Source organism: Macrobrachium nipponense, chromosome 1 (assembly GCF_015104395.2).
Source record: "Macrobrachium nipponense isolate FS-2020 chromosome 1, ASM1510439v2, whole genome shotgun sequence".
Classification (NCBI taxonomy): Eukaryota; Metazoa; Arthropoda; class Malacostraca; order Decapoda; family Palaemonidae; genus Macrobrachium; species Macrobrachium nipponense.
In genome coordinates this window covers 1068692-1093522 of record NC_087200.1, presented here as the reverse complement: position 1 = coordinate 1093522, position 24831 = coordinate 1068692, and the positions used below count along the sequence as shown (strand labels likewise).

Sequence of the window (24831 nt, the reverse complement as noted above, 5' to 3'; positions counted from 1 at the left end):
AGAATGCAAAAATGTTCGCACAAATGGAGGAACCCAGCACAGTTCCCTAACAAATTCAATTAAACTTTCTACTGACTCAAATAAGGTTTACATCTTGTTCTAACTTCATGTGCTTTTCCTGAACCAAAAGAGGAGCAGATGGTGGAGCTAAACAAGAAGTCTCAGTAATAGCTAAAGCTTTAGCTGAGGTAAAGGCCAAAGACTGAGTTGGGATAACTACAGGTGAGGGACCTGGATCCTCCAGGGAGCGAAATGACAGGTTTATGACCTGAACTATTTGCTTTTGCAATCTATCTGCTCCCCTTCACTTCTTAAATCTAACGACCTTAAGCATAAAATGCTTTGAAAATCCCTACCTTCATCACATCTGTTCTCAAGTTCAAACTTTGAACCCATGCATCCGACACAAAAATTGTCTATTAATCTTAGAATTCAACATCCTGCTAACACAGTAATCATTCCTACAGAACCTGATGATCTCAGCCTTGGTTCCAGTGGAAGACATCCTAGAAAAATAAATGTACACTACTACTGTGAAAGCAGCCAACAGCCAAAACCATGAAATACCAATGAGCACATATAAAAAATGGCATTTTGATAATTCTGACATGAGCTAATCATTCAAAACACACCTGGTGGAAAGCAGGTGGGTCAGCCAAGTGATCTTTTGTTTGAACAGTACTGACTTGCCTATCGGCGTGGAAATATAAGATATATTTAGCAGTAGGTAAGACCTGCAATAAAATAATGGTACCCAATTGAGGAGGGAGAGATCAGCTGCAAGCCACCTGGGTACTCTGCAGATCTTTGTAAAATTTGCTGTTTGTGGCATGTATGTTAACACTTCAAAACATTTGAGGCTATTGTAATTTTGGATAAAGAATTCCCAACCTACAATCATTTAGCTACTATAGCCTAATAATGTTATGTCTTCATATAGTGTTAATGTTGATGTCATAATAGTTTTGAAATCTATGTAATTAAAACCTTTATCATTTTGAAATTCATACTGTATATGTACTGCAGAAGCCAAGGCTAAGGTAACACATTTTACACTGAATATATAATATTTACTTACTCCATGAATGAAAAAGTCTCCATGAGCCAAGGAAACCAGACCAAAGTTAGTAAGTTTGAATACATGATCCATAATCCACATGATGTTGTTGGACAGCCCCTCTCGGGAATTGAAAGCAGCCATGATCAGTGGAACATCTGCTGTAGATTGGTGGTTGAATAGCACCAGTGTCCTTTCTTCTATCAAGTCCAGGAACTAAGTGAGAAAAAGAATAAAAAGCCTAATACTTTATAAATTAAAGTAAAATAGAAAAAATTTTAGACAACAAAACAATTTTCCATAAAAACCAATTAATCATAAATTGCCTTAAATCCTGACATAATTTAAAACATGCTTTTATGTACATAAACACACACAACTGATCATTTCCTTGAGCATAATAATATAGAGTACAGTGGACAACATACACAAAAAGAAAGAGAAAGATGATAGATTATAATTGTATAAAATGTGACACCAAGAAACCATTGCTTACCTGCAGTTTAACCTATTAAATGTCATTAACAACATATCTTGGTTGCACGGCTCCCATATCACACCACCTTCTACAGAGTAGCATGTTCTCCCTCTTTCAATGCTGGTGTGGCACTGATAAAGCTCAGAAATACCCTTTGACTCTTATAGAAATTGTAGGAACATAATTTGGTAACACTATGAGCTAAATAAGGGTAAATGGCAACTTATTTTTGTAATGGAAAGATAGTCTGACAGACAAAGTTGACCTCTCACTTCCTGCTACGCTTCAGGTGTTAATGGATGAATGATTGATTTCTTTTTGTTATAATCCCATTTATCCCCCATAATGAGAATTCTAAAGTGAAATAAAAATATTTTGCCTAAAGAGCTATTATCATTACTCGATGTCGAGATTGATGATGAATGAGACTCAGAGTAGCAGCCAGAAGTGTCTAACATAGACTGAATAAGATTTATCTAATTCTAGTAGCAGCCAGAAGTCTCTAACATAGACTGAATAAGATTATCTAATTCTAAAGAAAGCCATAGTTTAGATTTGAGCATCACATGCCAAGTGACTGGACAGTAATTGATAAAGAGAGTAGTCCCTTTACTTTTCATTCACCCAAAAGTTGTAAAATCTATTGTTCAGGATAAGGGAAACCCCATGGTTTTTTAAAAGTTATTTGTTGGTGATGGCACACATTGTAACACTAATGAACTGATTTGCCAACCAGTTTCTGGATGAATATGTATATAGTGTGTTTGCCTACAATATCAGACGCACTAAAATAGTATGATAGTATAAATGTAAATTAAATTAAACCATTCATTGTTCTCATGGCTCCATGTTTCAAAGAACAGCAGACGAAAGAATGATTTTTTCACTTTTATATTTCATGCCTGTAATCTTTCACAATGTAAAAATGCAAAATATTCTTTCATCTTTTCTTATTCCACATGTTTTATATATACAACAAAAAAGGACAAATCTTTAATTAATTTGTATTTTTCATAGCTAACAAACTTTATGTCTTAAGAATAGGATAAATCTTCTGGTGACAGCTGGAAACCGGTTAAAAACAAAGATTGTAATTGCAAGGAATCTGTGGCATCTGAGGCATATTGAGGTGGAAGCAAGTCGAGAGAGTACACTTGAATCCAGTGACAGTCTTTCTTCCAACCCAGGATAAAACGTAAGGGGGCGGCTAGAGGTGGGGAGTCAATGTTAAGACCTCAGGTTTGTTAGCTTTGAAAAATATAAATTAATAAAAAATTTGTAATTTGTTCATATGCGGAACAAACCTTTGGTCTTAACAATAGGATAGTCTCATATTTGGAGGGAGGTATGAAAATCTTGAAACAATTGGGGGTTCGGCACACCCGATCATTCTTCTTGGAATCGAGATTGCTAAAGAAGATGACCTAAGCATCTGATATGTTAGATAGTATATGGATATCTAACACTCATGACCAGATTTATTGCATTCATGGAAGTCCAAAAGAACTATATCTGTTCAGGCAACAAATCATGTCCACCACAAGAAAAGGGTTTGTCACCACTTCTCACTTCCCTTGCTGGAGAGAGGAGTTAAAGCTACTTAGAAGCAGATTTGCATGTTACATGGAACATGAAAAGTGCTGTAATAGTATATCTGCAACACTCACCTGCATCAAGCCAGGTCCAGCGTATGATGTGTCTATTCTTCAAGCTGCCCATAGGAATGAAGAAAGGAGAGAAGATAAAGACAAAGATGCCAGTCAACTCCCTCATTCCCTACTCCACAAATCATCTTAGGCAAGACACAAACTCTCCTGCCAGGGGCACTGTATGAGTCACACTTGTTGAACAGCCACCACTGGTCCCTAGGAAAAAGTGTCCAAGGAACTGTGGGCAATGCTCTTCATGAAGAAGAAAGTGAAAGTGGTTTGAGGCAGTCATGAACCACCATTCAAATGCAATGAACAGATAAGTATAGGCAGCTCCAGTTAACAGCAGGGGTTCCATTCCTGGGGCCCTGACACTAAGCGAAATTTGCCTCTAACTGAAATTCAAAAGTCTACGGGTGTCACAATCCACCTTACGGTGCCCTAGACTTGTCAATGATGCCTTAGACAGTGTTAAGGCCAGATATTTTGCCATAATATGTAATGACTCTTTAACCCTCTTACGCCGACTGGACGTATTTTACGTCGACATTTTTTGTCTCCCGTGTGCCGACTGGACGTATTTTACGTCGACTTACAAAATTTTTTTTTTAATTCGCGGAAAAATACTTATAGGCCTACCAACCTAAAACTTTTGAATCACTCGCCTTGGGGGATGCTGGGAGTTCACGGATCAAGGTGTTGTTTTGTTTACAATCGTTACGCAGGCGCGCTAGTGCGAATTTCTTTCTTGCCGCACTAAAAAGTATATGTGACACATCTCGGAAATTATTTCGTCACTTTGACATAATTTTTGTACCATTGTAAATTAGCCGTTACATGAAGTATTATATATGAAAATGTGCGAATTTTTATGTAGAATACAACAATAAACTACTCATGATTGTAGCTTTTATCAGTTTTGAGATATTTTCATATAAATAACGATAATTGCCAAAATTTCAACCTTCGGTCAACTTTGACTCTACCGAAATGGTTGAAAAACGCAATTGTAAGCTAAAACTCTTATATTTTAGTAATATTCAATCATTTACTTTAATTTTTCAACTAATTGAAAGTCTCTAGCACAATATTTTGATTTATGGTGAATTTATGAAAAAAATTTTTCGTTACGTCCGCGCGGTAACTCTTCCGAAAAAATCATACATGCGATTGTGGTAATGTTTGCACCATTTTAAAATTAGCCGTTATATAAAGTTTTATATATGGAAATGTGTGCAATTTCATGCACAATACAACTAAAATCAACCCATGGTTGTAGCTTTTATCAGTTTTGAGATATTTTCATATAAATAACGATAATTGCCAAAATATCTCAACCTTCGTCACTTTGACTCTACCGAATGGTCGAAAAAACGCAATTGTAAGCTAACACACTTATATTCTAGTAATATTCAAGCACTTACCTTCATTTTGCAACAAATTGGAAGTCTCTAGCACAATAAGTTAACTCAGTCCGTTTGAGTCATCTCCCTTATTCTAAAGAAGAACCAAAATCTACTAGATATCACTCAGACGAGAAGGAAAAAAGAACCACAATGCTTACATATAACAGTCGTAAGAAAAGACATACAAACTTTCACCGGCCTATACCATTGTAAGAGGTGGACAGCGGACAGTAAGAGATATGGTCCGGAGAGAAATCTGCAAATTCGTGAGTTAGCGAATCTGGAGAACGCGAATATGAGGGGCCCACTGTACTTGCTGTCCTAATTTTCAGCTGAAGCACACTACGTACAGTAGTAAAACCTGATTTAGTGTCTGGTCAAAAGAAGTAACACTTTATGACAAAACTGATACAGAAATTAAGGAGATAAAATACACTGTATTACAAGGTAGATTGACTGAAAAAAAATACAAGCTGAATGACAATGCTGAAATGAGTAAATTTTGCCCCTGAATGTAATGACATGCAAGCACAAAATAAATACAATCAATAGTTGTAGGTGAAAAATTAATTTCAGCAATTAAACCCACTGTAAACAGGGACTTTAAAATGGAAAAAAAATAGAAAAATACTGTTAAATTAATCAAGCATAATCCAGATGCTTCCCTTAATCATAACTGAGACAAATCCTATATCCAAACAGTATCTGACCTGACAGGGCCAATAGGAAATAAATGCCCTTCAAGACCAGAGATTTCTATCGGCCCATGCAATGGAAGAAAAGAAAGGAGAACAAATATCTTGAGTTTGTTTCCAATATGTCATGTCCAAACACACTGGATAGAGATCATCCCCTGACGATGATGAAAAGTTTTAATTGCACTGTGAGCTATATTCAAGTCAAAATAATCAAAAGATTAAATCGTGGCTACAAAATCTGGGGTGGAAGAAAGCAAATTGACAACCATTGACAAAAGCAAGGAACACCACCCAATGATGCATGGAGCTCATTAACACAGCTGGAGGAAGAAAGGGCTACTAAAAGCAGTCCAACAACTTAAATCCTACAAGGGGTCTTCCAAAAAAGGCTCATAAGGAGGCCTGTACATGCTGTGCCATACCAAAGCCAAATCCCAACTACAGGCAGTCCCTGGTTATCGGCAGACTCGGTTATCGGCGATCTGGTTTTATGATGTTTGTCTAGAGCCATAAATTTGGTTATTTATGGCACCGTAACGGGCTGAGTTCTGGTTACTGGTGTTATGGTGCTGCATAATGGTGTTTATGGTACCAATAATCGGTTATCAGTGCTTATTTCACCAGAAATCACCAAGTTTTGTTGATGGTGGTTTTCGCTTATTGGCACACCCCCGGGAAATGGAACCCCCGACGATAACCAGGGACTACCTGCAGAGGGTCCAACTGTCAACCAGGTAATCAACTTGCCAAAATGAAGAAGTATGTCTCAAATATCACAATCATTACCCATGCTCAAAGAATGTTGATTGAAGACATGTTAGAAAGCAGCATAGTTTCCCTTAATCATTAAAACAATAACCCATTATCATTTCTGACAAAAAAAAGCAAAGAAAAGCAACTCTGCTAAGATGGAGATAGAAACAACACAAGGTAGCAAAAGTTGTTGCAGCAACCTCTGAAATCCCCTCTCTTGGAGGAGGCCACACTGGTGAAATTTCACACATGAAGATGAAAGTACTCCAGGCAACTGAAACTTCAGGAAAGTGAATAACAATGAGTTTCCCGGACAGCAACAAGGCCCGAACTTCAACAAAGTGTGTGAAAGCATAAACATCATGACCTTCTCACGCCTGCAACACCATGTATACACTGCTCCAATAAACTGAAAGCCTGGTGCAGAGTAATGTTACAAAAAGGTCTACAAACTGAATTCCCCACTCTTACCAAATTATCATACAGACGTCCAGGTGGAGCAGCTGTTCTGAAAGAAAGATCTGACAGTTCCCACTGATGTTATCAACAAGACATCTCAGATGCTGAACATAAATCTTGGCACAATAATAATGTGTTCCTCAGCCCAAGCAAGGATCTCAAGCTCCAGATAAAATACTTTGCCCTGAGAAGGATGTCATGAATGGTTAGAGAATGAGAAAAGATTCTCTTCCTATTCCTACTGCCACCAGTGAAGATTCTGAAATAACACTATCCATGACAGACACCTGGAAGCTATTTGCCACAAATGTGGCCTTTCAGCTATCTGTAAGCTGCAGTTGAAGAACAAATCTGTAACAGCTGTGAGAACTACTTTTTCCAACGAGAACAAACAACTGAAAAACACCTGCCAAGCATTGGCTGTTGGGAAGGGGCAAATTCTTGAGGTTGTGCATCCTGTCATCTGTTGGGCACAACAACTCTACCTCATGCCACTCCATGTTCCCAGTTATGTCACCTGAGAGGAAAAGGACAAATTGAACTTCTCTGTGTTGATTTGTAATCCCTACAAAAGGATAAAGCCTTAAGAGAATGGCCAAATTATAAGCACTCCTCCTTGGATGCAGCCATGACCAGCCTATTATAGAGATAGCGACAAAGATGAATGCCAAGGCAATGTGCCAAGGCCAATGTCAAAAGTATTTGTGAAGACATGAAAAGAATGCACAGGCCAAAACACAAGGCCCAGAACTAGTGTTCTGCTATACAAAGTGAAGATACTTCCTTGAAGCTGGTGAATGGAAATTTGCAATCATTTCTCAGATCCAACAAAGTATGAAAATCTTTCTGAATTGATCTCCTCATCAATTTGAAGGTTTTCAATGGAATAAGGTAAGACAAACAAACTTGCCAAGCTGGATGAGATCTATGATTGGCTTTCAAACTTGTTTAGCCTTCAGAATAATGAAAAGGCTGCTCAAAAGATTTTTAATATCCCCTTCAACATAGCAGGGAAATCACAATTTTTCAAAATAATTGTAATTTTCCTAACTACACAAAACTGAGGTCCTTCACAACAGGAAATGCTTTACAGCAAAGCTGGAACATGGCTGTTAAAACTCTTGAACAAGATGGTTAGGCAGTAACTACCGCCCGGTATGTGGGGAGACCTGCCTGCCTGGATGTTTACATTTCACTTTGCCTTTCGGCCCAGGTTTCAGACTGAGGGGTGGCATGAGGTGGGCATTAGTGTAAAGGACCTCAGGTTTATATAGTTAGGAAAAATACAATTTACATTAAAAAATCGTGATTTGTTCCTATACGATATACCCCTTGGTCCTTTACATTAGGAAGACTCACTTATTAGAGGGAGGAATCTGAGTAAGGCTCTAGAATTGACTGGAGTTCAGCAAACTTAGGTTACTCCCCCTAGTTGCAAGAGAGACAAGAAGTGGGCCCCCTCTGCCAAATTGATCGGAGTATAAGAACTGCAAGTTCAAGAGTTAGATTTCTGGGCCTTTTTGAAATGCACATGGAGTCGTAACTCATGAAAAACGCTGGGAAAAATGTTAAGAGTTGGATGCATTAATGCAAAGATCCAAGAAGGTTTTGTCTTATTGCCAGTCTCCTCCATCCCTTTGCTAGAGGAGTAAGTGGGACTGCTTCTTTGATTCCAACAAAAAAAACAGAAAAAAAGCTGGACGTGTAGACTTGCTACATCAGGCGCCAGTCCAGCATGTGTAGGTTCGAGTCCTATTCTCAACCCAAAGGAAGAGAAGTAGAAGGAAAAGGAAGGAGGAGGAGGAGAGGCCAGTCACTCTTAAATCTTTCTAACCTCTAGAACCACACACCTTAGGCGAGATGCAACCTGTCCTCTTAAAGGAGCCAGGTGAGAAAACACAACTTGTTGAGCAACCACCATATGTCCAAGGAAAAAAGGTTCCAAGGAATTGTGGGCAAATACCCGAAGGAAGAAAGACAGGAATCTTCTGATGAGACCACATCTATCTTCCAGCTCGACATATTCTTTGGAATACGAGGAAAGGACTAAGCCACTGGTACTGTGCACTCTAAGGGAAAATGTATAGGTGACGTCACCAGCTGCAGAGAACCTCCTACCGATCTCGCAAGACCAGGAAAAAGACGTGCCCTTTGACACTTCTCTCTTGGTGAGTCACTAGTGGAGAGGTTATTGATATCCAAGTCAAGGGTGTCGAGTCTTCCACAGGTACCGCAACACATCAATCGGACGAAGTAATGATTGATCTGGACCATCAAATACAAATCCAAGGCGCAGGGGATCATGAAGGACTAGAACCTGTCAACAGATGCTGAATAATTTGGAGTTTATGACATTTGAGATGGAGTCAAGGCATGATATTCGTTTTTTGAAAGGTGATGTTGAAGACGATCCATGCAAATCATCTATCCTCATTACCAATGCCAGAGAGACAAGATGTGGTCTTGAAAAATAAAACTCTCTGATGATTCTCGCATGTGTTCCCTAAACTAGTGTCAAAATGCCATCTAGAGATATGAAGTCCCTGTGATGGCAAGACAGAGCGAAGTTTCTCCTCAGTAGTTAAATTTGAATCTCAACTGAGGAGAAACAATAATACTTATGTGAAAGACTAGCAAAAATGTGGACCTACATCTTTCACAATTGAATCGGAGAGAAGCTAGCTCTTGCGATTCTGATCAGAGAAAAAGTCCCATCTATGACACAAAGCAGGAAGATGGCTCTAATCCCTGGAATGTTACAGAGGACTATTTCATTGCTGCTCAGTGAGAAAGCCTGTACTTGCAATGAAGGCTGGACGTGTTTTAGCAATGAAACCACAGGAATTGTACTCCCTGAGGAACAACTTCTTGCATTACTGATACCAAAGGGTTCAGGGAGGAACTCTTCTTGCGGGGGATGGAACCATTCGACGTGGCCGATTCGCTGCCGACAATTAGCCACTGAGGACGCGTTGCCGCTGCCTATTCATCACGGAGGACTATTCGCCGCCGCAAACAGGTAGTTTGTTTTCATTGTTTTGATTTATGTTGTTCAGTTGTTAAATGTAATGAATACACTTCTTTTCAGAAAGGGTCATTTTTTTATAGTGATTAAAAACAAAGAAATCCAAAGTAATTTCTTTTCCTAATATTTTTTTTTTTTAGTCTCCCTCAAGTCTTCAAAATAAAAACAGACATTCTTAGCAAACGTGTAAAAGAGAAGTTTCAACACGAGGGCTTTATATATGTTTTTGATCAATCATCCAAGAGCGATCAAGCATCAAATTTTGGCGCTGTGAACAAAGGGGGCGATGTAATGGAAGGATCCACACCAAGAGTAGCGCTGTGATAATGAAGATAAATGAACACACCCATGATTTTTTGGTGTAAACCAATAACATTTATTACATTGTTGGAATATCTTGAAGGGTTTTTAACTTGTTCCATATACCAATAAAATGTTTTTTTTTTTTTCACATTTAAAAAAAATTAAATTGCACCTTGTAGGTTAAAGATAAAATTGACTAAAAAAAATGGAAAGTTGTAGAAGGAAAAAACCCAATTCACACTGTATTTATATTTCTGGTGGCGAATAGTCTCCGGTGGCGAATAGTCTCCGGTGGCGAAGTGCCCCAAGTGGCCAAAAGCCGGTGGCAAACTGGCGGTGGATAATTGTCGGCGGCGAATCGTCACCAACCCCTTCTACCCTGGAAGCAGAACGCCGGTCAGGGACCAGGCGAAGTCTTCCGTCATTCATTTTCAATTCAGGGTGAACAAACACTAGTTGATCACCTTATGAATTTGAAAAATGTACATAGACAAAACTGTTGTTTATATGAAAAAATCATTCCGAGTCACCGCAGGGGTCAATTGCGACACAGCAGAAGACTTACAGACTTCTGTTATACTGTGGGGTGCACAGAAGATGATAATGAGTCTACTGAGGCACATCTTTGATGATTTTCACAATGGTATGTGCTGAGCACAAAACAGGAACTTAGAAAGAAATCAAATGCTGCCCAGAGACCTTAGGTCTGTGATGGCTGAACAGAGAGGTTCATATTAGCAGTTAATCCTCGATGGAGAAGAAACAATACTTTGACAAACAATGTCTCCATGAAAAAGCAGTATCGTGACCCTCACTCGACTCCGGAGGCTGAGTTGCCTAGTAGTACATCCCACTTGGAATGTGTTAGACTTACAGAGCTATCAAGTGCACTACAGTTACACTCAAGCACCTATAGGTTAACTGAAACAGGAGGGAAATGTTGCTTAACAATACACTTAGTGTCTCAAAATCAAACCCGTAAACTCTTTGGAGGCCTGAAAGGCTGCCCTGAGTTTTGGGATAATTATGAAGAGGTACTCACTGTCTTGGTCATACACCTGAAGATAACTGTCTTACATGTATGCGCTTATTACTCCGTTGGTGCATCTGATAACAGACCCATGTTGCGAGGAGAGTATACAAGTACTATGTATATTCAAAGGCTCCTGTTGATTGAGCAAAAGCCTAATTCCTTCCTCATCCTACGGAAGAGGAAAAGGAATAAGGACTAGTAGCAGACCTTCTTCATTCTCTAATGAAGAGAGCGAAGGTGACCAGGAACGTAGGCTCTCGAGGCCGAACTATGGGGAGAAACCCCCATAAAGTTCTCTTATTCACCTCGACCTTCCTGGTATAGCCCAGGAAGTTGAGGGAACAGGAGAGGAGGAACAGATGTTCTTGCCTTCCCTGCTGGTGGAACCAATACGAGGGGCGATTTGCGCGTGATCATCAACTCGCAGTGATGATGTCATGCAAGTCTAGGAAGGCGTCTCCACCTCGGTGATGAAGCTCCCTGAGAAGAGAGCAAAGGTACTCACCCGCCAGACAGAGCGTTCATTTCCACTGAACTGGTTCAATCATGCAAACATGAGTGAGAGTTGGAGAGAACTTGCAACATCTTTGCCATACATCCATCTTCTCTGATGTTGAAACCTCACATGATGAGGACTGCACAGAGGACCTCCTCTCAGACTCTCTTGACATTCTGTCTTGAGACAGGCCCATTTTCACTGAACCTGTAGTAACACCAATGCTAGTGTTGACAGGCAGGGGTGAGTCTCTGACTCATGCCCTTCTCCCTTCCTGTGAGAATTGAAACGGTGAGATATCTCTCCAGCACTGATTTTTGGATGCACAATCCTCCATAAAGGTTTGTACATTCGAAGTGTCTTGTGAACAAGCACACCCAGCACAGCACTAGTTCTAGAAGCAGAACCCTAAGACCCAGTGGTAGGAGTGTAAACCAAAGTTTGAATTCCAGTGGCCCCCTGAAACACTATACCCAGGGCTAAGCGTAACTTCCTAATCCTGAAGGATTGGGAGAGCCTACAGATGATCCAATTGCTTCCTTTGTGCAAGGAAGCAGACCCTTCGAAGTCCCAGAGCGGGGCTTCTTTGGGGGCGGAGAGGCTACCTTCTTCTTCTTAGACAGACAAAGTATTAGGAGAAGAAGGGAAGGAAGCAACAGAAGACGATGACGACGAAGATGAAGATAAAGACAATGACGAGGATGAAGACGACACCTTTCTTCAACTACTCGAGTATATGACCGGATGATCCAAGGATTGATCTCAAAATAACTTTTGTAGCTGAATTCCAAAAAGAGAAACACTCATTGGAATTTTCACTGTCCACTTTATGCCTCATGGTAAAACTGAGAGGGTCCAGCAACCAGGTAAGGAAAAGGGGGCAATCTACCAAAGAACCAACCTGAGAAAAGCAGAAAGTTCACTTGGACAGAGGTGAGCACTCGATTTGGCCGATCTGAACAGGCCGAGTCGAATCGAGTGAGCCGAGCAGATCACAACAACGCAGCTATGAGTGGTAATCATCGACTAAGCACTATCACTTCCTCTCACATTTACTAGTCTCCTTCAAGGCTGAAGCCCTCTAGAAGAAGTACAAAGAGGGATTCTGTGTCTGCTGTCCTACATGCTCAGACTCTAAAGGTCCAAGACACAAGAATGGAACCTGACCAAGTACATACTTAAGAAAGTGTTGGCAGGCAGTGTTGAAACGCCTGTGTCTTGGCTTAGCAAGACTCCTGAATCTTGCAATACAATCATTGAGAGAAGTCCTCTCAAATTCCAAAGAAGGCGAGGAGGAACAGGCACAGAACCAGTCTTCGAGAGTGAAATTCAATAAAACGTGCACTAGCACCCAACACGTGAGACATCATAAGAAAATACAAAATGGATCCCAGCCCGAGGACGGGAAGAGCCACAGAAAGAACCACTGCCTCTTCGGAGAGAGACATTCCCTTAGAAGTTTTGTAAAACTTTTAAAGGGAACCTCTTCCCCCACTTTGCCTGGTGTTTGAATCCTCAGAACCAAAACACCAGGTGGGAACCTGCAAAGCACTGGCGAGCACTCAGAGTGCTAGTGGTACTGCTGGCAGGAAGAGATGAAACACATAAGTGTCTCACCCTTTCTCTCGTCCTGTGCCTGAACTGGGATTGTGAGAGGTCTTTCTGTCAATAGTTCGGGATGCAGGCGAATTGTTACAAACACAAGCACTCTGAACTACTCTCAAATGAATGGCCAACACAGCACCTGTCTAGAGGTGAACCCCTAAGCTAATGACGGGTATGCAAACCGAAGCCTGCATTTCCATAGCTCCTGAAACACATGACCCATGGACATGCAAATCGGTTTCCAAACCCGAAGGTTTGGGAAGAGCCAATACAAGATCCCATTGCCTCCTTGGGAGGAGGCATCCCCTTAGAAATCCTGCAGGAGAACTTCTTAGGGGAAGAGAAGCAGCCTTCCTCTTTTTTTTGGCAGAAGGAGGCCGGTCCAGTTTCCCAGGACCTTCTCGAGCCTCAGAAAAGCAAGGGAAGAGCAGAGGAGGATGAAGTTCTTTCCCATGTCTTCCTTTAGAGGACGATGATCAAACATCAGCAGCAGTAGAGTCAGGAATCACAGGGAAGCTAGAGTAGAAGCTGTCCAGTGATAAATTGAAAGGAGAACAGTATTAATCTGAATTGAGGCACAGCAGGGGAACTGCACACACACACACTCACAAACATAGGGGTCAGTGCTGCAGCATGCTGATGCTGGAGTGCCACAGGTACAATTGTGAGGGTTAGGATAGCCATCATGATGAGATATCCAACCTACTGATGTTGATTTCTACAACTACTTACTTAGCCTGCAGTAAAAAGAAAAATGATTAATAAGAGAAGTGAGAGGAGACCTCGAGAATATGTCACCCAATCGCCAACACCAAACACAACCCCGCCCCCTCTTCGCCCGACAAGTGAGCGAAGAGGGCGGAGGAGAAGGAAAGAATACTGGGAGAGAAAAACTGAGTGCAAATGCTCCAAATTTTCCTCCTCGCAAACTCCCGGACAGCGTACGAGGACAGCATACATAACAATATATAATGTCACGCCCTTAACAATATTCGGTTAGCAGCGACGTTAAGCAGGTTTTTATTGCTGTTATTGCCGATTTTCGGTTAGCAGCATCGGCCAGGAACGAAACCCCAGCTGTTAACCGAGAGCTGCCTGCAATGTGCAACTATGATCTGTTGCATAGACGAAAATTAATTCATGAGTGCCAAAGTAATAAACAATTTTGGATTACAATTGTAATCTGATAACATACAAAATACACAACCCTAATATCATATCAAGCAAATGTTCTATTATGGACTTCACTTCAGTACTAAGAAGAGGTTTGATTAGCAGTTTAATATCTCAGTACTTAGAAAAAATTAACCACTGTAAACAAATAAACACTGTACTCTACTACTATGCTTAAATAAAACCTCTAGTCATAAAACAATTAAGACACTGATTCAAAGATTTAACTTACGTCATCACCAACTTCTACGACGTGGTATCCAGTGCTATAGGACCACAAGCAAACCATGGACAAAAGCCACCGAAACATGATACCTTCAATGAACCAGTATTTGTCTTTGGCTATCCATTTCAGGGGTTGAAGAAGAAACAACCAACAAAAATGAACAGGAATGCAATACAGGTTGTTGAGCGTCCAAATTATAAATCGAAATACTGCTCGTAGTCCAACATATAATCTGTAAAACAATAATAGATAAAGTCAAATTAATCATTTTTAATTTATGAGGCAAAAGACATGGAAAATAAAAGTTATAGGCAGTGGAGCTCAAGACTAAAAATATGCTACTTACAATATTTTATTCAGTGAAGATTGTCAGTAATAACCGAACTGACCCCTAACAAAAGGAGCATTAAAAAAGGTACATAGAGCAAATATAAACTGCCACAATTATTCAAGCTGGTGTGCTTGTACAGTAATATCTCAAACTTATTTGAAGTTAGGTTCCAGAACCTGATGTGTAAGGCAAGGATTCACATAAGTTTGGTACGGTCCCTAAAAAATGCTAATGAATACACTAAATGCTTATTTCTAGAGTTTAGACACTAAATATGACAAAATCATGCTTTCAAAGCATTTAATCTCATTCAAAAGTTAGCTTAATACTATGCTGTAATTTATATTTCATTAGTGCACTACCGGGGAGGGAGAGAGAGAGAGAGAGAGAGAGAGAGAGAGAGAGAGAGAGAGAGAGAGAGAGAGAGAGAGAGAGAGAGAGAGAGAGGATTGTTCTTACGTTAAACATCGAGTGAAATTATTAATGAATTAATATTATGGAGACAGAATAACAGAGAGAGAGAGAGAGAGAGAGAGAGAGAGAGAGAGAGAGAGAGAGAGGATTGTTCTTAAGTTAAACATCCAGTGAAATTATTAATGAATTAATATTATGGAGACAGAATAACACAGAGAGAGAGAGAGAGAGTACATGTCCTTTTGACAATCTGTGGGCAACACTCATGACAACTTCATTGACAGCAACCTGGCCCAGCGCCCCCTCGCTCCAAATCTCCAACAAAAGACTGGGCAAAAGGCTTGTGTGATATGTACGTATTAATTTAAAATTTTAAATAACTTTCTATAAAAATGTAAAAAGTTGTAACTATTATAGCATGGAAAATAAGAGAGAGAGAGAGAGAGAGAGAGAGAGAGAGAGAGAGAGAGAGAGAGAGAGAGAGAGAGAGAGAGAGAGAGAGAGAGAGAATGCTTACATCACAGATGTTTTACGATTTCTATTGATTTTACTGTATTCTAATTAAGTATGCTATAATAGATTCACATCAGCTGTGCATCTGATGTCTAGGCCATTCCCTTATGATGCTCCTGATTGGCTGTTGATAAGCCAATCACAGGTCTGTAAACTCTGTTTGCTCGAGAGTTCACATATGCAGGATGTATGTTCCAATCTCTCTTTCAAAAATTATAACTTTCGTTACACCTCAGAAAAGGAGTGTTTCTGAATTTCATCACTAAACTTCTTCAAGCCAATGATTTAAGGATTATGATATACGAATATGAAGAAAATCAAAATATGTAGTATATATCAACAAGGAACAATGAGAGGGATGTTGGACTGACTGCAGGAAAGAAAAATCAATGGGATAAATGAATTTCCTCCATAAGGTATCAATATCTAAGTACTGATTTTTTTCATATAGAGATTTCCACTACGGGATAAGAAAGGGTGATGGTGATAATGATAGTGACGATAATGAAGTCTTAATATTCTTTTTTCCCCAAAAGACTTCTTCAATTGAGAAGTTGTGATCAAGATGATGACGTCATCGGGTAATCACGTGAGCAACACTTGACTATGCGAAGATAAGAGTTAAAAATTAGTATTCTTAATCTTTTGCTTGTTATTTTCATATTGATAGCCCTAACCTATAACTTTTTTCGGTAGCACTGTGTTCCATGACATTTAAGGTACAAAAATGTATGAAACACAAGACGATAAATGACAAATGCACTGCAATCTCATGTACGGAATGAAAGAATATATTTTATACTAAGAATTTCATGTTTATTTCACTATTAATATTTTAGCATTAAATTTACTGAAGTACATAATTCTTGTATCATTACAATCCTTAAATCATAGGTTTAAAGATGCTTAGTGATGAAATTTGGAAACACTCCTTTTCTGCAGGAAAAACCGAGGCATAGTGAAAGTTAAAGTTTTTTAAAGAGAGGCTGGAACATACATCCTGCCTATGTGAACTCTCGTGCAAGACTGAGAGTTTCCAGACCTGTGACTGGCTTACAACAGCCAATCAGGAGCATCATAAGGGAATGGCCTCGACATCAGATGCACAGCTGATGTAAATATGATATTGTTATAATACAATAAAGTTTCATACATACTTACCTGGCAGATATATACATAGCTAAGACTCCGTCGTCCCCGACAGAAATTCAAATTTCGCGGCACACGCTGCAGGTAAGTCAGGTGATCTACCGTCCTGCCCTGGGTGGCAGGATTAGGAACCATTCCCGTTTTCTATTCATATTTTTTCTCTTCCACCTGTCTCCGCGGGGAGGCTGGGTGGGCCATTAATCGTATATATCTGCCAGGTAAGTATGTATGAAACTTTATTGTATTATAACAATATCATTTTCATACAATCAACTTACCTGTCAGATATATACATAGCTGATTGACACCCTTTGGTGGAGGGTAAGAGACAGCTAACATGGAATAGACAGGTAAACAACATATGTTGTAGGTATAAATAAACCTTGGTTCCTATCTGATAGGTGGTAGACTTCGTGGCTGTTGCCCAGTAGTCTGCATCACCTCAAGACTTTAGCGAGATATGTGATCTATGGCTAAGAGATCTTGTGGGTCTGCCGATGGGATATGAACCGCTTACTCGGCAGAGCCTGAAAGGACTTTGTCAATGGGTACTGGACCACTTCTATGACAATACACCTTATGAAGGAGCGCAACACCGATCCCGATCACCTGATCCTAACACGAGGGTTCGCGCTCAAATTGGAAAGAGTTATCCACACACTCCTTTCAAAAACCCCAATAATTTCACTAAGTTAAAAAACTTTAACTCAAAGTTAAGGATCAGTGTCGGCTCCTTATCCCAGTAACGTATCCGCAGAAACGTATAAACCAAAAAGAGGAAGGATCTCTCGTAGGTTAACTTGACATCCTTTGTGTAATGAGAAGTCAACACAGAGTTGCCTCTACCGTACAACACAGCTAATATGTCTTATATGACATATTGTTATGTAAAGAACAAGAATTTGCAAAAGCGCGCACTTCCTGCGCTTTTAATTCTCAGCTGTTTGAAGGAATCAAGTCACTTATGAAGTGCTTAGGAGATCTCCATGTTTCAAAGAAGACCAGGGCTTTCTTGAAATGGATCTCTCCCGACTGAAGCCTGAAGCCTGGCAGGAACCTCGCGCCTGGCTGGTGCTTCGCTCTTGGTTGGCGCCTAGTGCTTGTCTGGTACCTTTCGCTTGACTGGCGCCTCGCATCTGGTTGACGCCTCGCGTCTTAGCTGGAGATTCGCGCCTAGAGCCTGGCTTGCTGCTCGCGCCTGGCTGGCGTCTCGCGCCAGGTTGGCGCTTTGTGCCTGCCTGGCGCCTCGCGCCTTGCGCCTGCCTGGAGCTTCGCGCCTGGCTGGCGCCTTGCGCCTGGTTGGCGTCTCGCGCCCGGTTGGAGTGGCGCCTTGCGCCTGCCTGGAGCTTCGCGGCTGGCTGGTACCTCGCGCCTGCCTGGCGCCTCGCTCCTGCCTGGCGCCTCGCGCCTGGTTGGCTCCTCCCCACTTGCCGGAGCTTCGAGCTTGGTAGAGTCTCGAGGATGTCTGGCAATGTCCACATCGGACACTCTTATCTGTCCTATATGTTCGCATCTAGCGCATCTGTGTCAGGTTGTAGGCCCGGTCTTTCTCCTCATCAGACAATGACAGTGTTCTTGGGGCTGTCTGCAGGTTTCTTCTTCCTTACTGACTGTGTCAGAAGGTCTTGAGTCACCTTCTCAGTTAATGAACGAGAAATGTCCTTCACTAACTGAGAAGGGACCAAAAAGTCAGACAAAGGCGAGTACAGAAGCGCTGCCCTCTGAGCGTGGGAGACCGCTTTGGTTAAAAAGACACTATATACTGTCCTCTTTTTAAGAAGACCTGCTCCAAACAAAGAGGAGATCTCAACCGAGCCATCCTGAACCGCTTTGTCTATACAAGACAAAATACACAGAAGGACTTCTGGTTCGAGTCCTTCAGAATCATGGGCTTTCTTGGACATCACCCCAAGGGACCAATCTAAGAAGTTGAAAACTTCCAATACATGAAAGAGTCCCTTGAGGAGATGGTCCAGTTCTGAAATGCCCCAAGTTATACGGGCAGAGTTCAAACCTTGTCTACGTGAAGCGTCAACTAAGGTCGAAAAGTCCGCTTCTGACGTAGACGGAAGAGAAATACCCATATTCTCTCCCGTCTGATATCAAATGCCTCTTTTACCAGCTAGTCTCGCTGGAGGCATGCAGAAGACTGTTCTAACTAACTCCTTCTTCGACTTCATCCAAGAGTCTAAAGACTGAAGAGCCCTCTTCATCAAAATGGCGGGCTTCATTCTAAGAAAAAACGAAGATTTCTTCGTCTTTGCACTCGAGAAAAGAGAGCGCGGAGAAGGAGGAGAGGCAGGAGTCAAGTCGTCTCCATACTCCTCTAGAAGCAAGGCTGTCAAAACATTATAGTTCGACAGTCCTTCTCTTCCTTGATACTCCTCCTCCGAGTTTACTTCTAACTCGGGGTCTAGATGAGTCTCCGCTGCTAATTCAGTACGTCTTTCCTCTGGAGGAGACAAACTCCTAATAGGAGAGGGGCTAAGGGAATGATATTCCTTCCTCTTCCCCGCTTTAATAGTCCTGGAAGGCGCCAACAGCCCAGGCTTCTCTCCATAAATGGATGACGCTTCCCGCTTGGATGACGCTTCTAGTCCGCCAAGCGTCCTGGCTGACGCCTCCCGTTTGTGTGGCTGCTGACGTCTGGATGACGCCTCGCACCTGGAAGACGCTTCGCTCTCAAAAGGCGTCCTAACTGGCGCCAAAATTTTGGTTGGAGCCTCGCTTCTAAAAGCAGCTTTAAATGACGATTCATGTCTTGACAACGTCTCACGTCTCTCTGGTGTTACGTGACTTCCGTAAGATTCTCCCGATCTCGCTCTCGAAACCGAAGCCTCTGCGATATGTTTGGAAGCTTCACGTCTGCATGACGCCTCTCGCTTCGCAGGGGAGAGAGTACGAGACTTCTTGATTGGAAGCGCAACGTCCTTCCTACGAGGCGCTAACACTCCCACCAAAGAGGCCAGTTGCTCTTGTACTGGCAAGATAATCTTCCTTGAAGCTTTTCCCACGTCATCTTCAATCGGGGGAGAAGTAGGAAAAGGAAGCAGTCTATAGGAAGCCTGTTCGTCTTCTACCTTACTGAGAGATCTATGAAGAAGACTTTCCGCAGGTTCTCACAACTCTTTCCAATAAATGTTAAACATGTTAACAGTTATTATCGTCGATCGAGAAGGATCTCTTTGTTAACGCGAATAGGAGCGAAAAAAAAAAAAGATTCTCGATGCTCTATGCGATATGAGAGAGTCGTGGAAATGGCCTAAGTGATTAAATGGGTAACGAAATCAGGAACGAATCTTGCCGTTACCGAGCTTGGTGTCCGAGAGGCTACTGGACTCTTAGGTTAATAACTCGCTAAAACGAGAAAATCTTGGATGGTGCTCTTGGCTCACTGCGCCAGGCTGGCGCTTCTGGAGCATTGCGCCAGGTTGGTACTTCTGGCGCGTTGCGCCAGCCTGGCGTTTTCTTCTAATTCTTTTTATGTTATGTGCCAGAACACCTGTGCCTTTATGGTACCCGACATCCTTTCACATGTTAATTCCGTTCTTAGTAGGAAAAGGCTTTGTATACGTAGTATAGTCCATTCAGGGAAACAAGTTCTGCCCCAAAGAGAATGTTTCCCATCCGACTCATCCAGCTTCTTCTGAGCAGGTACTCTAATAAGCTATGCTTTCGTAAGCCTGAGAGCATTACATAATATAATGTTCTGCTGCGATAGAATCCTTTAATAATGTTACCTACGGTAAACAGCATTGAAAGGTTGTACTATCTCTCTTATTGAAAGCTTCTTAGCAAAAGGCATACAATATTTTATTTATGTTAGCTTAACTATCCCCTCAATCCGAGGTTAAGACCGCGATTGTAGGGGAGAGATACGGATAGTTATTCCATCCCGCAGGAGAGAGAGATACACCCGACCGCTCATGACTGACACCTACATGGTACTGACAGTAACTGGCGTAGGCGTACTGGGTTGGTCTCAGGCTCTCAGCGAAAGCAGTCCCCGCTTACTCTTCCAGAGTTGCCAGCTACTCCAATTAATAAAGGAATTTTATAAAATTATTATCGAACTTCAGGAAGTTCTTATTAAAGCATATTTAAGCGAAACAAGACTTCGATAAATCTAGAAGCTAAGTAGGTGTTGTCTTAACAATCCCTTTAAGCGTAGTCCTTCCTAGGAGACGTTAGAAGGGATACTGGTAATTGAGTTGCACAGAAAAGAAGTAACTACGGTATGTGTTTATGATTTGACCGTATCGTATTCTCAAACAGCAGAAACTCTACTACCTTCTACTATCTTCGTTCTTTTCGTTAATAGAACGATAGAAAGAGTATATATATATCCTTAAGGAACGAAGTTAATCAAGGAACTCTTTAAATCTTCGTGATTTCTTCATAAATCGCGGAAGAGACAGAATTCCTGTTCATCACTAGGGTTTACGGAAGGAAGTAGATATTTTCTATCCGCCATCATACCCAAACGTCGATGAGATCTTATTAAGAAAAACTCCCAAAGCTCTTGCCTCCTCAAAACGAGGGAATAGCATGGATGAAGGAGAGAGTCCGCATAGAGAGGAACTGCCTAACAAAGGAGTCTTCTGAATAATGAAAAGGGGCTTCTCTTAGTATCAGAATCCTTCTGACAAAAGCAACGGCCGCCTGTGCGACATCTTGCACATTTGCCAGGGGAAAGTTGCTCAAGTTAAAAATTCAAAGAGGAGTCTCGCGACTGACCTCTCTCTCAAATGAAGATTTTTTGGAATCTTCTGACGCCTGGCGTCTGGATCCTTGCGCCTAGCGCCTGGCGTCTGGATAGTTCCGCGCGCCTGGAATATTCCGCACGCTAGAAAGGAGACTCGCTCCTGGAACGTTCTGCTTGCGTGGAAGGTCCCGTGCGCCCTAATAGATCCGAGCGCCTCTAGTCTTGTTATACGAGCCTCTTGCCAGAAAACGTTCAATGGAAGCATCCTTCTGATTGCCACTCTACTATAAGGCTCCTTAGTTAAGCCGTCTGTTTTCTCTTTGAATGCGCCTTGCGCCAAGAAAAAGTTCTGGAACGCGGCTCGCACTCAGTTGCTGGAACGCGGCTCGCGTTTATCTGTATGAATGAGGCTCGCGCTAGTCTGTTGGAACGCGGCTCGCGCTAGTCTGTTGGAACGCGGCTCGCGCTAGTCTGTTGGAACGCGGCTCGCTGCTGGCTGTTGGAACGTGGCTCGCGCTAGCTTGCTGGCTGGCTCTCAGCCTCTCGCTCAGTGAGTCAGTGTTCTCTTATTCAGAGAACGAGCCAGATCGTCCGAACTTCTAACATGTACATTCTTCGTCTTTTCGGATGTAAGATGAAGAAACGGAAGAACAGACGCACTTTTAAAAGGCTGCCTTTGCAATGGCTATCCCTGGCAGTCTGGGACGTTTTACAGATCCTGCCGAGGGAACGCCCGATCGGTGGGGATTCTCCATAACCTCCGTAAGGCTTTCGACTTTCCTTCTCCTCTGGGCTTGTGAGTTTGGAAGAGGTCTAGGCCTGAGAGCGAGACAGAGCCGATCGAACACACCCTCTACTAATTAGGACGCCTTTCCAATGGCGAACTTGGCAGTCTGGGACGTTCTACAGATCCTGCCGAGGGGACGCCTGATCGGTGGGGATTCTCCATAACCTCCGTAAGGCTTTCGACTTTCCTTCTCCTCTGGGTATGTGAGCTTGGAAGAGGTCTAGGCCTGGGAGCGAAACAGAGCCGAACAGAATGCACCCTCCACTGCACTAACAGTAAAATCACTTCTTACCTTTCAATAGCTCGTATTTTGAGCTACATTCCTTTGTCTTCAAATTGCAATATGAATTTGAAGATTCTGTGAAGTAAGAAGATGAGGATACCACACTACTAGTATTGTTAATGCTCTAACTGCTCGTTAGTACGAGAGCTATATAAACTTCTAAAGGAAGCGTAACTATTCTTTCCTTACATCCTCAAGAAGGAAGTTAGCTCAATCAATTCTAACATTTACTACACGTTATTATGAATAAATATTAAAATTTTCCTTCTTGCAAACTATGTGAGTGTCTACCGAAAAGTTCGGTAGTTACACGTAAACAATTCTTCGAAATTTTCGAAGCCAAAGTTATAAAAACAAATTAATATGCGTATGCCGAACCAAAGATCCAGTACTTCCCTGCAAAAGATAGCCCAGAAGATCGATGGCGATGAAATCCAAAAATCAAGTCAGGAGGAACTGCAAACGTTGTTTACATTCCAAGCGACAGAAAAAATATGAATAGAAAACGGGAATGGTTCCTAATCCTGCCACCCAGGGCAGGACGGTAGATCACCTGACCTACCTGCAGCGTGTGCCGCGAAATTTGAATTTCTGTCGGGGACGACGGAGTCTTAGCTATGTATATATCTGACAGGTAAGTTGATTGTATGAAACTATTATTGTATCATACAGTACTTATGTACAAAAAAACAAAAACAAAAAATACAAATTTTACACAAAAAATCATGAAAGACAAATTTTCTAAGACAATCTATATCTCATAGCTACAAACCTGAGGTCTTAGCAATAGGAAAATTTTCTAGTGCCTAGCTGGATTCGGTTAAATAGCAGATGAAAAGCAAGGAATCTTGTGAGATCTGGCAACTCGTGCATATGTTGGGAGAAAAGTGATCTAGGACCACGCACCCACGCCACAAGCTACAACGTTCAGTCTTTCCCAACCCAGGATGTCTTTAAGAAGACAGAGGGAAGGCTTAAGGTGGGCAGTACAACATTAAGACTTCAGGTTTGTAGCTATGAAAAATACAAATTGTCTTAGAAAATTTGTCATTTGTTTTGTACATGAACAAACCTTCAGTCTTAACAATAGGATAGACTTATACTTGGAGGGAGGTAGACACCCTAAACCAGCTGGGGGCCTACCCAACAGTCCAGCTCCAGAAGAAATATCTACCAGAGAGGAACTGATGCCTAGGAGAAGCTGGATACAGTGACATCAAACAACTCAGCCACTGAGTTATATAAAATGGTATATGGAACGAATCATTGTATAGGGAAGTAAGGAGAAACTTTGACTGTCCAATAACAAACCAACACACCAGGGTGGGTTTGTTACCACTCCCTACTCCCCCTTGCCAAGGAGCGGAGTATATGCTACCGAATAGAGGGTTGGTTATTTGCATACCATGCCACCAAACTATCAGTATGACTATCTTACTCGCCTGTATCAAACCAGTCCAGCAAATGACATGTCTATCCCTCAACCCACCTGAAGGAAGAGGGAAAGATATAAGAGAAAGAAATAGACCAGCCAACTCACTCATTCCCTCATTCACACAATCAGCTTAGGTAAGATACAAATGTGCCCTGTAAAGGGCAATATTGAGTTACACAATCTGTTGGACAGCCACCACAGGACCCAGGGAAAAAGTGTCCATAGATCTGTGGGCAACATTCCTAAGATAGGAGAAGGTGAACGTGGACTGGGGTAACCAAGTACCAGTGCTCAGCACTCAATGAACAGCCAAATTCTTCTTGAAAGCCAGAGAGGGACCAATTCCCCTATGTCATGTGCTCTAGCTTGCACAGATGTGGTAACGGAATCATCAAGAGTCAAGTTCGCCTGTCTGATGGCTTCCCATATCCCAAAAGAGATTGTATTCTTGGACACATCTTTCTTTGCACGCCCTGTGCTAACAAAAAGCCTACGACAACCTGGCCTAAGATGCCGAGTCCTTTTAAGGTAGCAACGCAGAGCCCTGACGGGAAGCACTCTATGAACAGCCAAATTCTTCTTGAAAGCCAGAGAGGGACCAATTTCCCTAATGTCATGTACTCTAACTTGCACAGATGTGGTAACGGAATCATCAAGAGTCAAGTTCGCCTGTCTGATGGCTTCCCATATCCCAAAAGAGATTGTATTCTTGTACACATCTTTCTTTGCACGCCCTGTGCTAACAAAAAGCCTACAACAACCTGGCCTTAGATGCCGAGTCCTTTTAAGGTAGCAACGCAGAGCCCTGAGGGGACATAACAAAAGCTCATAGGAATCCCCACCCACAAAGTCA

General features: G+C 41.8%; 1 protein-coding gene across 2 annotated transcripts in view; it reads right to left on the bottom strand.

Annotated features, from left to right (window-relative positions):
- Positions 1 to 24831, bottom strand: part of LOC135219092 (acyl-CoA:lysophosphatidylglycerol acyltransferase 1-like) — a 226914-nt gene that overhangs the window by 39695 nt on the left and 162388 nt on the right. For both annotated transcript variants that reach the window (XM_064255526.1, XM_064255527.1), the window contains 2 exons: positions 14368 to 14593; positions 1079 to 1273 (listed from right to left, as the gene is read on the bottom strand). In XM_064255526.1, coding sequence (XP_064111596.1) covers positions 1079 to 1273; positions 14368 to 14593 — 421 coding nt within the window. The remainder of the gene's footprint in view (positions 1 to 1078; positions 1274 to 14367; positions 14594 to 24831) is intronic.